At 41.1% G+C, this 14588-nt stretch overlaps 1 protein-coding gene across 1 annotated transcript in view; it reads right to left on the minus strand.

Moving 5' to 3' along the window:
* Positions 1-14588, minus strand: part of grm5b (glutamate receptor, metabotropic 5b) — a 488213-nt gene that overhangs the window by 107857 nt on the left and 365768 nt on the right. The window contains exon 4 of the mRNA XM_048598053.1: positions 2287-2533. Within this exon, the coding sequence (XP_048454010.1) occupies positions 2287-2533 (247 nt within the window). The remainder of the gene's footprint in view (positions 1-2286; positions 2534-14588) is intronic.

The following is a 14588-nucleotide window of genomic DNA, read 5'->3' on the forward strand; positions in this document are numbered from 1 at the left end:
AGGGGAGGTCATGCCTGACAAATCTGCTAGAATTCTTTGAGGAAGTAACATGCAGGGTAGACCAAGGACAGCCAATGGATGTTATCTATCTGGACTTCAAGAAGGCCATTGATAAGGTGCCACACAGGAGGCTGCTGAGTAAGATAAGGGCCCATGGTGTTAGAGGCAAGGTGCTAGCATGGATAGAAGATTGGCTGTCTGGCAGAAAGTAGAGAGTGGGGATAAAGGAGACTTTCTCACGACGGCAGCCAGTGACAAGTGGAGTTCCGCAAGGGTCAGTGCTGGGACCACAACTTTTCACTTTATACATTAATGATCTAGATGAAGGAACTGTGGGCGTTCTGGCTAAGTTTGCAGACGATACAAAGGTAGGTGGAGGGACAGGTAGTATTGAGGAGGTGGGGAGGCTGCAGAAGGATTTGGACAGGTTAGGAGAGTGGGCAAAGAAGTAGCAGACTGAGTACAACGCGGGAAAGTGTGAGGTCATGCAATTTGGTAAGAAGAATAAAAGCATGGACTACTTTCTAAATGGGGAGAAAATTCAGAAGTCTGAAGTGCAAAGAGACTTGGGAGTTCTAGCCCAGGATTCTTTCAAGTTAAACTTGCAGGTTGAGTCAGTAGTCAGAAAGGCAAATGCAATGTTGGCATATATTTTGAAAAGACTTGAACATAAAAGCAGGGATGTATTACTGAGGCTTTATAAGGCTCTGGTCAGGCCACATTTGGAGTATTGCATGCAGTTTTGGGCCCCATATCTCAAGAAGGATGTATTGGCCCTGGAACGGGTTCAGAGGAGGTTCACGAGAATGGTCCCAGGAATAGAAAGCTTAACATATGAGGACTCTGGGACTATACTCTTTGGAGTTTAGACGGATGAGGGGGGATCTAATTGAAACTTTCAGAATACTGAATGGCCTGGACAAAATAGATGTTGGGAAGATGCTTCCATTGGTAGGAGAGTCTAGGACCTGAGGGCACAGCCTTACAGTAAAGGGAAGACCTTTTAGAACGGAGATAAGGAGAGAAACTTCTTCAGCCAGAGAGTGGTGAATCTATGGAATTCACTGCCACAGAAGGCTGTGGAGGCCATGTCATTGAGTACATTTAAGACTGAGATAAATAGGTTTTTGATTATCAAGGGGATCAAGGGTTACGGGGAGAAAGCGGGAGAATGGGGTTGAGGAACTCATCAGCCATGATTGAATCGTAGAACAGACTCGGTGGGCCAAATGGCCTAATTTCTGCTCCAATGTTTTATGGTCTTATGGAATAGCCAAGGCACTTTTCCCCAGGGTAGGGGAGTCCAAAACTAGAGGGGATAGGGTTAAGGTGAGAGGGGAAAGATTTAAAAGGGACCCGAGGGTCAACTTTTTTTCATAAAGGATAGTGTGTGTATGGAACAAGCTGCAAGAGGAAGTGGCAGAGGCGAGTACGATTACGACATTTAGAAGATTCAGATGGGTATGCGAACAGGAAGTATTTGGACGGATAGGGGCCAAATACAGGCAAATGGCACTAGTTTAGGATACCTGGTCCATGAGGACAAGTTGGATTGAAGGGTCTATTTTGTTGCTGTATGCTCTATTGCTCTACTGTAAATGTATTGTACATTTGTAATTGATGGAATATAAGCAAACAGCATATAAATCCAATAATGTGAAATAGGGCAGGTCTAAGGAGGAAGAGGCATTAACGTAAATAAAGAATGAAATTTAGAGAATTACTTTATCACTAATGCTGATAATTTTTGACATTTTTCATGAAGTTTCTTGGTTTGTCAGTTTTTTCTCAAAACATACTGGCAAATGGCCATGTCCATTCAGTAAGTTTTTATAAATAATTATATTTTGAAAATCACAATTGAAACGTTTAATTGGAAGACTATGATACATTAGGTGATAAGCTTTGAAAGGACTAATGAAGAGGAGTGCGATAAGCACTGCCCAATATTATAATATCATACACACATGGGTATGAAAACAATCATCAATTTCTCACTCATAATCTTAGTAACAATATCGATCATATCAATGTAACTTGTAACAAGTCTATTATGCAATGAACTACATGCATCTTGTATAAGACAAGACCGTTTTCTTGTTAGACTTCTATGTGATTTTTCTCTACCACACTAGACATGTCAGGCCCTGTAGATCCCAATATTAAAGGAGGATGGTGGTAGCAAATCTATCTGATGTATCTTTCACCAAGGTGACAGTGGTGGGTATCAACCAAGCAACAGACCATACAAATGTTAATCAATTTTTAAGATGGATTATTGAATACCTTCCCGGTGAATCACCATTTTCATCAAAAGAGATGACATCTCCAGATACTCCAGTGAAGTTGATTTTCATGAGGAAGTCCAACAGTATTCTCCCATCAATTGGTTTCATGGCTTCACACAGCCCATTAACTCCAGGACACAGGCTTTGTTGCATGTTGTGTAAAGCGTGGGCCATTGAATAAATGGCATTTATCACAAATCCCATTTTCGTGTCTTGTACATATTGATCGTGTAATGATTCTGTTCCTAGTATTGAAAAGAGCGTATGAAGACTCATATTAGAACTCAAACAAGTGTGTTGTTTAATCATGAAACAGTAAGCCACCATTAACTTATTAAATAACAAACTAAAGGTAATAGTTAACAATATTAAGCAAGCTTAGAGGGAATGAAACTTCAGTATATTCTCACATTGCCATGGGTTCCAGGTCACATTCTCCATTACTCATCATTTTTTCCAATGGACTCTTGTGCGTTATCTCCTCTCACACATTGTAATTACTTATTCCCTGGACACTTTGCTTCACTATTAATTAGTATTGTTGCTTACTATATCCAGCTGTATAGCAAGCACTTCTTCAAGCCCTCTATTTTCTCTCCCAGGTTTCAGAAAGCCCTCCAAACATTTCTCTTTGGTAATCTGGAATTTCCAAATTCATTGTTTTTATGCTGCTGATCCACCGTCTTTTCATCAAATTGTGAAATACTTCAAGGCACTTCTCTGTGTATACAGAGTACTTTGGAATGTAATGTTTCTTTATCGACATTGCTGACAGAATAATATAACAAAACTATGTTAAATAAAAACAGGACATGCTGCAAATGCAGAGTAATTCAATCAAAAACATGCTTAGAAGGTAATGTTACTAGCATAGAGACAAAATAAACTGCAGATGCTGGTATCCAAGGTAGACAAACAGGAGGCGAGAAGAACACAGCTGGCTAAGCAGCATCTAGAGGAAAGGAGCAATCAACAATTCGAGTATAACCCTTCTTCAGGACTGGATGTGGGGGTAGGGGGAGCTGCAGATAAAGGGGGGGGAAGGGGTGGACGCAGAATGGTAATGATAGGTGGACACTGGTAGTAGATACGACGTGGTTGGTTGATGGGAGGGATGAATCCACTCCCAAGCATCCCGGATGTCTGCCTTTTTCAAACAACACTCTTTACCCACCTCTGTCATCCAGATAGCCCTCCACCGGGCCTCCTCCATTGCCCGTTCCACAGCTCTTAGCCACCACCCCACCCCTCCAAACCAGACCCGAAACGTCAACTCTGATTTTTTTCTTCACAGGTGCTGCCAGACCTGCTGACCTTTTCCAGCAACTTCTGTTTTTGTTCATAATAAAGATAGGGTCCCCCTTGCCCTCACTTTCCACCCCACCAGCCTCCTCATCCAAAGTATCATCTTCAAACACTTCCACCAACTCCAATTAGACCCCATCACCCGGAACATCTTCCATTCCCCAACCCTCTCTGCCTTCTGCAAGGGCCATTCCCTTTGCGACTCCTTCGTTCACGCCACACTCCTCACTAGCCGCTCCAACCTGCCCAGTACCTTCCCCTGTAACCATAAAAGATGTAACATCTGCCCACATATCACCTCCCTCACCTCCATTCAAGGCCCTAAACAGCCCTTCCAAGTGATGTAGAGCATCACCTGCATCTCCACCAACCAAGTCTATTGCATAAAGTGCTCCTGATGTGGTCTTCTCTACATTGGTGAGACCAAACGTAGTCTAGGTGACCGTTTAACCAAGCATCTTCGCCTGGCCCGTAACAGCCAGCCTGAACTCCCGGTCACCACCCATTTCAACTCCCCACCTCTTTCCCCCTCTGACATGCCCATCCTTGGCCTCCTCCAGTGAGCAGCGACTCAGAATGCAAATTTGAAGAACAACACCTTATCTTCCGCCTGGGCACCCTACAGCCTGGAGGACTCAACACTGAGTTCTCCAATTTCAAATAATCTTGCCACCCACCCCCACCTGCCCTTCCAGCTCCACCTCATCCCTTCCATTCCACCTTCTGACCCTTCCTTCCAGCCACCAACCGGATTCATCTGTCCCATCAACCAAACAGGTCGTACCTACCATCAGCGTCCACCTATCACCACCGTTCCACCTCCACCTCTCTCTTTATCTGCAGCTCAGCCACCCCCACATCCAGTCCTGAAGAAGGATAATACCTGAAATGTTGACTGTTCCTTTCCTCCAGATGCAGCCTGGCCTGCTGTGTTCTTCCAGCCTCCTGTTTGTCTACCAATGTTACTTGCATAATATTTTTAACAATGAAGTTTCTGCTAGATTTGTAAAAATTCTGCTGTAAAATTATAACTTACCTGTTACAAGATATTGCTAATATGGATTTCTTAACTATTACTGTTCCTCATCCTGGCCATTCCCAGTACAGCTTTCATCTTTGCTTCTTCAATGACAGATTTGAACAGATGTGGTGGGCAGACAGTTTGCCTATTCACTAGCAGATCAGGCTAGATCATATAAAACCCTATTAAGTCCCACTCTCACTTATTCCAGGATCATACAATTTATTTAGTCTATTGTGAACTGTCTTCTTAAATTCCTCTTCCATCTCCTCCACATTCACCTTGAACAACAAGTGTGAAGAATACATGTAGATCATTGTTAAACTAAGACCAGCAGATCAAGTTCCTTGGCTTCTACTGTCTCTTTGCTTAACCCAGAGGCAAAACTTGCTTTGGCATTCTCCTTGCCCCACTCCCAAGCTATCACCTTTCTGTAGTTACTTTCCTATTTCACCACATGAGTCTCTGAGCTCACCTTGTCCTCAAGACCAATCTCTGGACCTTTTTACCATTTAAGCTGCTGACAACCAGATTTCCTTTCCTGCTTCCTATGTAAGAAACATTGTTCATGGAACCATCTCCTCAAGTACTGTTTCTTCTTAAAATTTGCCCTCATCTCCCTTTAAAACAAAACAAATATTGACACATCTGTCCTTGCTAACAAATGCCTCATTTCTAACCTCACTTTCCTCCCTCTAGTCAGTAAACATGTTGATCTCTCAGTGACATCATCCAAAAACAGCATCACTTTTTATGTACATTGATGACAGTTAACTGTGCTTCACCACCACCTCTCTGAATCCCTCGGCTTTCTTTAAGTTGTCAGATGGCTTGCCCAACATCCTGCAATGGATGAGCAGAAATTTTCTACAGCCAAGTATTTCGAAGACTGGAGCCCAGTTTGTAGTCATATCCACTATAAACTCTGTTCCTTAGCCACCGATTTCATTCATCATTCAGGCAATGATCTGTGTTTAAAATAAGCTGTTCATGACCTGGTACCTTTTTAACTCCAAGGTGATTACATAAATTGACAGCTCTTCCTGCTACAGCTCATCTGCTGCTGAAACTTTCATTTTCCTTATTCTACTACCTCTAGATTTGAATAACGCAACTCACTCTTGACTGGCTTCCCATGCTACCCATCTAAATAATGGGAACAATTGATGAAGTGATATGACAAGTATAGATATGTATTAAAGGATTTTACAGCAGTAGTAGGGGAAAACCAGAAACATATTTGTCATACATTTTACTTACAGTCGCTCATGAATTTTAAGGTTGAGAACATTTGATTAGATCACCAAAACTGATCTTCTAATTCACTCCTAAATTTCATCCTTTGAAATACTGCCACAAGTTCAAAACAAATTGCCAGCGCATGATCAACCATATGCTACACACCCCACTCATTATTGCACAATATGAGTTCCAGACTTGTATCAGCCCTATTGCTTTCTTTGTATTCATCGTCTGACTACATTTATAGACATAGGTTTCGCACATCCACATTTTCAATTCACCTTGCTGATGTTTTCACGCTTTGTCTTTCAATGTAGAATAATAACAATTCTTTACTTATCTGTGCTGTTGACAATGGCTTTGAAACAAAATGCATTTATTTTCAAAACAATTCACATGGAAGAGATCTCAACTAAATTTTTTGAAATGAATAGTAAGTTAAATGATTTTATCAGTTCTATCTAGCACTAACAATGATACTATTAAAGCATTTTGAAGTAATCCAGATGATATTTCCATTATCTTGAATGGTAATAAAAGAATGATAAATAAAACTGTAAAGTGCAGGCAATTCAATTATTTGAAAGGTTTTTTTTTGAACAGTGTAGTTGTAAATGCCCCATCATTTGTTGCCCATTCTACGTGAACTATTACATTTTCCTTGGCTTTTTCCAAAACGTCAAAATAGGGGCTACTTCCTTACAAAGTAAAGTTTTGATTCTAAATTAAAATGACAGCCTTTATCTAACTTAGAGAGGGCTCATTGACAGTTAATAGTTAGCTAGTCCTGCTTAAGAGTCAGGGACAGTGCTGTGTTTTTCTTTGATCCCTGGATCTTGCCATGTTTACCTCAAAATTGGACAGGTAAACATACAAGCTGGTTTGTAGGATACATGAGGTCTGCTTACAAGAGGACTCAGAAGTAGCATACATAAAGAAATAAGCAATTATCATCCAAACCATTTTATCGGAGATACATGCTTGCAAATATATAAAAATTGTTTCCAACCTTACACAACTTTTAATCGCACATATGGCAGTTGTTTCTGAAATGGTATTTATTTCTTTAAATTTTAAAGTGTTTATACAGTTGCTAAGTGCTTTGCATCATGGACGTGATATTATCTCTACAAGTGGAGTGTGAGCAGTCAAACAACCAATGATGTTGTACTTCATTGGAAAAATTCAGTGGGAAGAGACACAAAATCAAGCAGAGAGATAATCCACCATGAGTATTTCTGGGACTTACTGTCAAAAACAATGAGGAACATAGGACTGGATTCAATGGCCCTTCCTTCACCAGAGTTTTATGGCAAAGGAGCTTGTAACATGCAATGGACGGACTCCTCACCACGTTCCGGCCTGCTCCCAAACTTTCTTCCACTTTACAGGATGTAATGGAAACATTGGATTTGCAGGTTGTCCTTGGGTCTTTGGGGAGCATAACTGGCCAGTAAATAGCCACTTAACTCTGCTGGGAAAGGGTGGAGGTTTTCAGCAATGAGGTGGAACTAATTTACTGAAATTCTTTGAGGACATTACAAGCATGGTGGACAATGGAGAACTGGTGGATGTGGTGTATCTGGATTTCCAGAAGGCATTCGACAAGATGCTGCACAAAAGGCTGCTGTATAAGATAAAGATGCACAGTATTACGGATAGTGCATTAGCATGGACAGAAGATTGGTTAACTAACAGAAAGCAAAGCCTGGGGATAAATTGGTGTTTTTCTGGTTGGTGATCAGTGGCTAGTGGTGTGCCTCAGTGATCAGTGTTGGGACCTCAATTGTTTACAATTTACACAGATAATTTAGAGTTGGGGACCACGTGTACTGTGTCAAAGTTTGTAGATGACACTAAAATGAGTGGTAGAGCAAAGTGTGCAGAGGACACTGAAAGACTGCAGAGGGATGCAGATAGGTTAAGTGATTGGGTAAGGGTCTGGCAGATGGAGTATAATGTTGGTAAATGTGAGATCATCTAGTTTGGTGGCATTAACTGCAAAATTGACTGTTATTAAAATAGTGAATATTACAGCATGCTGCAGTACAGAGGGTCCTGAGTATCCTTGTACATGAATCACAAAAATTTAGTTTGCAGGTGCAGCAGGTAATCAAGAAGGCAAGTGGAATATTGTCCTTCATTGCTAGAGGGATGAAATTTTAAAATAGGGAGGTTATGCAGCAGCTCCATTGGGTGCTGGTAAGGCCACACCTGGAGAACTATGTACAGTGTTGGTCTCCATACTTGAGAAAGGATGTACTGGTGCTGGAGGAGGTTCACTAGGTTGATTCTGGAGTTGAGAGGGTTGGCTTAAGAGGAGAGATTGAGTAGACTGGGACTATACTCATGATGGGGTGTTCTTATAGAAACATCAAAATTATGAAGGGAACAGATAAGATACAAGCAGAGAGGTTGTTTCCACTGACAGGTGAAACTAGTACAAGGGGGCATAGCCTCAAAAAAGGGGGAGCAGATTTAGGACTGAGTTGAGGAAGAACCTATTCACCCAAAGGGTTGTGGATCTGTAGAATTCCCTGTCCAGTAAAGCAGTTGAGGCTACCTCGTTAAATATTTTCGAGGCAAAGACAGATAGATTTTTGAACAGTAAAGGAATTAAGGATTGTGGTGAGTGGGCATAAGTGGAGCTGAGTCCACAAAAAAGATCAGCGATGATCTTATTGAATGGCGGATGGCCTACTCCTGTTCCTATTTCTTATGTTCTTATGTTCTTATGTTCAGGGATCTGTGGACAAGCAACCCAAGGTCCTTCTGTTCTTCTGAGCCTTCTAGTGTCATGCCATTCATTGAGTACTCATTTACTTTACTGCTTCTTCCAAACTACATTACCTCACACTTATTAGGGTTAAATTCCATCTGCTACTGATCTGCCCATCTGACCAAACCATCTCTATCCTGCTGTAACCTAAGACCTTCTTCCACACAGTCAACCACCTAGCTAATCCTTTATGTCAAACTTCTGCAAACTTACATATCACTCTACACCTCTACATTTGCTTTTACATCATTTACATGTATCACAAACAAGAAGGAACCCAGCACCGATCCCTATGGTATGTCACTAGACATCAGCCTGCAGTCACACAAGCTGTTCTTCTACCACCAGCCTCTCTCTCCTGCCAATAAGCCAATTCTGGATCCAAGTTACCAAGAAGGCATTTAGCATGCTTGCCTTCATTGCTCAGACCTTTGAGGATAGGGGTTGAGACGTCATGTTGAGGTTGTACAGGGTGTTGATGAGGCCTCTTCTGGAGTGCGGTTCTGGTCACCCTGCTGTAGAAAAGATATTCTTAAATTGGAGAGGGCTCAGAAAAGATTTACCAGGTTGCTGCTGGGAATGAAGAGTTTGAGATATAAAAATAGGCTGGTTAGGCTGGAATTTTTTATTTACTGGAGCGTAGGAGGTTGAAGGTGACCTTGTGGAGGTTTAGAAAATCATGACAGGTATTGATAAAATGAATAGCAAGGGTCTTTTCCCTTGGGTGGGGGAATTCAAAACTAGGGTGAATATTTTTGAGATGAGAGAAGAAAGTTTTAAAAAGGACATGAGGGGCAACATTTTTTTTACACAGAGTGACTCGTGTGTGGAATGAACTGCAAGAGAAAGTGATGGATGCAGGTATAGTTATAACATTTAAAAGACATTTGGAATAGTACATGAATAGTGAAGGTTTGGAAGGGTATGGGCCAAACACAGGCAAGTGACAATAGTTTAGTTTAAAAACATGGTCGGTGTGTTATTGTTAGAACAAAGGGTCCTTTTCCATATGATTCTATGACTCTATCCCATGTGTGTGGTTACCTTACTTATCAGTCACTCATGTGGCACATTGTGAAAGGTTTTGCTGAAATCCATACAAACTATATTAACTGCACCACCCTTGTGTACACCTGGCCACCATCTCAAAATTCAATCAAATTTGTGAAGCACGTCTTCCATTTGACAAAGCCATATTGACTGTTACTGATCAAACCTTGCCTCTCCAAGTAGAGTTATTCGATCCTTCAGAATTTTTTTTAATAGTTTCCCTTCTCTACCACTGATGTGAAACTCACTTGTCTGTAACTCCCTGGTTTATCTGTACCTTTTTGAAAAGTGAAACCTCATTTGCTGTTCTCCAGTTCTCCAGCACCTTTGCTGTCACCTGAGAGGAATTAAAAATTTGGATCACAGCTCCTGTAATTTCCTTTCTTGTTTTCCAATGAAGCTTGGGATACTACTCATCCGAACCTGCTCATTTTCCATTTTCAAGCTTGCCGAAACTCCCAGTACCTCCCCACTCCATACTTCAAACTGCTTAAGAACCTCACCGTTCCTCTTTCCAAATTGTATACCTACATTCTCCTTCTCCAAGGTGAAAACAGATGTGAAGTACTTGTTTAAAGCCCTACCAATGTCTTCCGGCTCCACGTAGAGCTTGCCTTCTTGGTCTCTAATGGGCCCTACTCTTTCCCGGTATAAACTTATAGAATATCTTGGGATTCTCCCTTATATTACGCACCAATCCTTTCTTGTGTTCCCTCTTTGTTCTCCTAAATGTTTTCTTAAGATCCCACTGCACAATTTCTTAACTCCTCTAGGGCCTCCATTGTTTTATTTTTCCCCTTTGTGCCTGTTAAAAGACTTTATTTTCCTTATTCTCCGTTCTTGAATATTCCAAGACACCCTGGGCTCTCTGGGCTTGTTTCTCTTACTTTTCATTCTAATGGAAATACCTTGGGTTTATACTCACACCAATTCCATTTTGACTTCCTCGGACTGTTCTTCTGTAGATTTACTCAGAAGTAGCTGTTTCTAGCCTATTTTCACCTTATCTGCCTTATTTTCATGAAATCTGCCTTCCACCAAAGCCCTTCTTTTAACTTTTCTGTAACAAACTTAAAACATACTGTGTTGTGGTCACAATCATTAAAATGCTTTACCACTGCCACCTCGATGACCTGATGGACTTTTTTCTCCCCCAGAATTAGGCCCAGCATTGCACTGACCCTTGTTGGACCTTCTAAAGTTGATATAAAATGTTCACCTGAATACATTTCAAGAAATCTTGCACCTCTAAACTGATTACATTATGACTATCCCAATTAATGTTGGAGAACTCGGAATGTCCTAATTGCTCCATCATTGTTTTTAGATATCTTCGTAAATTGACTACATATGTGCTCCGCAATTGCAAACTGTCTGTTTGGGTGACTATAATACATTCCCAGGAGTGTGACTGCCTCCTTTTTATTCCTAAACTCTACCCAATCCTTCCAAGATTCCATCCCCCCTTACTGCAGCAATCAGCTCCTTAATTAATAATGTTACACCACCTCCTCTTTTACACCATCCCCTGTCCTGGCTGAAGATCCTATACCTTGGAATGTTAATTTGCCAGTCCTGCCCCTTCTACAATCATGCCTTTATGATGGCAACAACATTGCAATTTCATGTGACAATACCACACCCTTAACTCATCTGTCTTACCTATAATACTCCTCGCATTAAAGCAGAGTCTCGCCTCAGTCCCTTGAAACTCAAAATTACTGAAGCCCCTCTGTCTTGGTTCCTTTACTAAAGTTTGCTGTGCCCTTATTGTACTAATACTCTGTGTCCACTTCCCATGCTGAATTAGTTTAAATTGCTCTCAACAGTTCTAAGAAACCCATCCACAAGGATGTTGTCTTCTTATGATGCAACTTCAGAGGGGCACCAGGATGAGTTAATGGACGGCAGCCTCTGGTATGTCCAGAGTCTGATTAGGCTGGTCAAAGTCAGGATGCTGTCCTTATAAGGGGTGAGTAGCTAAATGTCAGGCAGCGCATCATCTGTCTTGTCTCTTTCTGCCCTATTGTGGTTTCTTTTTCTCCTGGAATGAGAGAAAGGCGGATATTATGGGAGATGAATATTGAGTGCACAACTGCTACTTTTGGTGCAGGTTGTGAAGTGCGCCCGATGAGTGAGTACATAGCGTAGAGTGCATGCAGGATCAGTGATAATGAATTAAGGAAGATGTGAGAGTGGTCGAGCATGAGCCTTGGCGAGAGGTGGATGATGGCACTTACACTGTTGAAGTGGGGAAGATCATTGATCTTCTTTGTACGTCACTGTGCTCTCCTTAAACTGTTTTTATCTGGGTGGTAACCTCAGGCCAGACTGTCATAGTCGGTGTCATGTCCTCCACAGCTAGAAGTTGATGCTCCCTCTCCACTAACCCATCCAGTCAGACATCCAGGATCATGACAAGAAGCAGAGAATAGATTTCCTCCACAATGTCCGATGCAAATGTGAGGAACTGTGTAGGCCATTTCCTGACTGACTGTGCTTGGTCAGCTGCACAACTGCCTTTCAAAGATGGCACAATACAAGGGTTGTTGATGAATTCTGAGATGTCAAGTGAGTGGCCCTTTGGCCTGGGAAAGATGCTGCTAAGATGGGAATCAGATGTGAGAGATGCCATAGGAGAATGGTAGATAATAAATGAGGTGCATTTGGTAGGTTTAGGCAAGAAAACTCACTCAGCACCCCAGTAAAATAAAACCTCCAAACTAAAGGATGCAACTCAGATTTCACCAAAAATTGTTAACATGCATGTACAGCAAGTAGGGTAAGAAGGCAATTGGAATCTTAATATTTATTGCTAAGAATTGGAGTTTTAAAAATGAGAAGCCTAATTACAACTGTACAGGGTGTCGGTGAGATTGCACCTGAATTGCAGACAGTTCAAACAGAGTCACTATGCTGATTCCTGGGATGACATAACAAGAATGGCTAAGCAAGGTAAGCCTTTGTTCATTGGAATTTAAAAGAATAGGGAGTGATCTTATTGAAACACACAAGATTCTGAGGGGCCATGACATGATAGATGTGGAGATGATGTTTCCACTGGTGGGGAAATCTCAAACTGAAGGATATAAATACAGAATAAGTGAACTATTATTTAAAACCATGATATGAAGAAATTTCTTCTCCCAGATAGCAGTGAATGTCTAGAAATCTGTACAGTTGTGGAGGCTAGATCACTGAAAGTATTTGAAGAGCAGGTGGATAAATTATGGAAAGTCTGGGGAGTTCAGGGTTATAAGGATCTGGCACAAAAGAGGATTTGAGGCCTGCAGCAGGACAGTCATCATCCTGTCGAATGGTGGGACAGGCTCGAGGGACTGAATGGCCGACTTCTATTTCTATTTCTTATGTTCCGCACAACCTTCCTTTAAGTAAATCACGTTGACCATCTCTTATTGATCCATACATTTGCAAGTAACTGTTGATATTATCTCTCAATATTGATTCCAGTAATTTGCCCATCACCGAGGTCAGACTGACTGCCCTACAATTATTTGGCATATCCATTGCACCCTTTATGAATAATGGTAGAAGTTTGCAGAATTATGTGGTAGCTTACATGTATTTAGTGAGGATTGAAAAATGATCTTCAAAACATCAATTATTTCTACTTGGGTTTCAACATTTATGTAAGCTGGAATACTGATTATTTTTGATATCTTTGTCTCCAGAGATACTTTCTGTACTTGTTGGTAACCATACAATGTTAGTTAGCATAATATCAATGTTAGTCAGTAAGTTTACTTGCAAGCTGAAGGGCTTGGAGAAATATTGGAAATGACTGCACAGACAATGGACTCTTCAGCTGGAAAGCTGTTCAATTGCTGCCACTGAAGAACAGTAGCAGTAAAAAACTCCTTTCCTCCCGTTTCTTTTCAACATCAATTCCAGCCAGTGACCTTTCCTTCATCATGCAGCATTTTCTCATTCAATGATAGCTCCTTATGCGGTTCCACATGCTGAAATCTATAATCTCACCGGGCACTCTTTTATTGAGTGTACTACAGAATGTTGCCAGACCTCTCCAGGCATCAGAATAATTGCTGGAAGACTGAAAGAGTCTCCTTAATAAAACCATAGATCTGATTGTAGCACAGTTCAGCTGCCAAGGTTGGATTGTTGAGAATAGTTATTAACCACATGTGTAAAAAATAATCCTGGGTCTCAAACAGCTAATCTTTAACCTGTTTTTCAGGGGCAGAGACTGGGGTAATGGAGGATTGATGCAAAACAATAATGTCACAGCAACTGCCAGAAAAGCAGGAAGAAATCTGCATGATGAGCAGTAACTACTGTTACAGCAGTAACATATTATTAGAGTGGAAGTCTTTGCAATTCATGAAGTGTAGAATGACATGGGTATAATAAATTGAAAAAAATTCTATGGACTTAGGGAAGTCTTGTTAGCTGAGCTAAGCCCAGAGACCTACCACCTTACTGTTTCAGGATGTCTATGGGGAAAGCGATAAAAAGAATTGGTTCAGCAACCATCAGACAGCCATCTAAACAAATAACAAACCGCAGATACTGATTTTGCTAATATCCCAATGACAATCTGAAGAAGCACAAAACTAAGAAATTAGATTTATATTGACTTTGAAACAGATTAAGTGGTGCTGGCTGTGTAGCTTATTACAGAATTTATGCACAAAGTTACGCAACTCTGTCTTGGCCTACCTAGAGAACTACAGTCTTAGGTAATGCTACTCGTTAATATTGTCCTAGGTTTATTTTCTCTGTTTGGAGGATGAGCAATCCTGCGAGTATGAATCCTTCTATTTTCTCTTTTCACCTGGAACTTCATTTTGCTTTCCTTGTTGATTTTTTCTGTTTCTCCTTTGCCTCCACAATTTTCTAGCTGATTTCTCAAAAAAGACGCGCA

Source organism: Rhincodon typus, chromosome 6, assembly GCF_021869965.1.
Source record: "Rhincodon typus isolate 14 chromosome 6, sRhiTyp1.1, whole genome shotgun sequence".
Classification (NCBI taxonomy): domain Eukaryota; kingdom Metazoa; phylum Chordata; class Chondrichthyes; order Orectolobiformes; family Rhincodontidae; genus Rhincodon; species Rhincodon typus.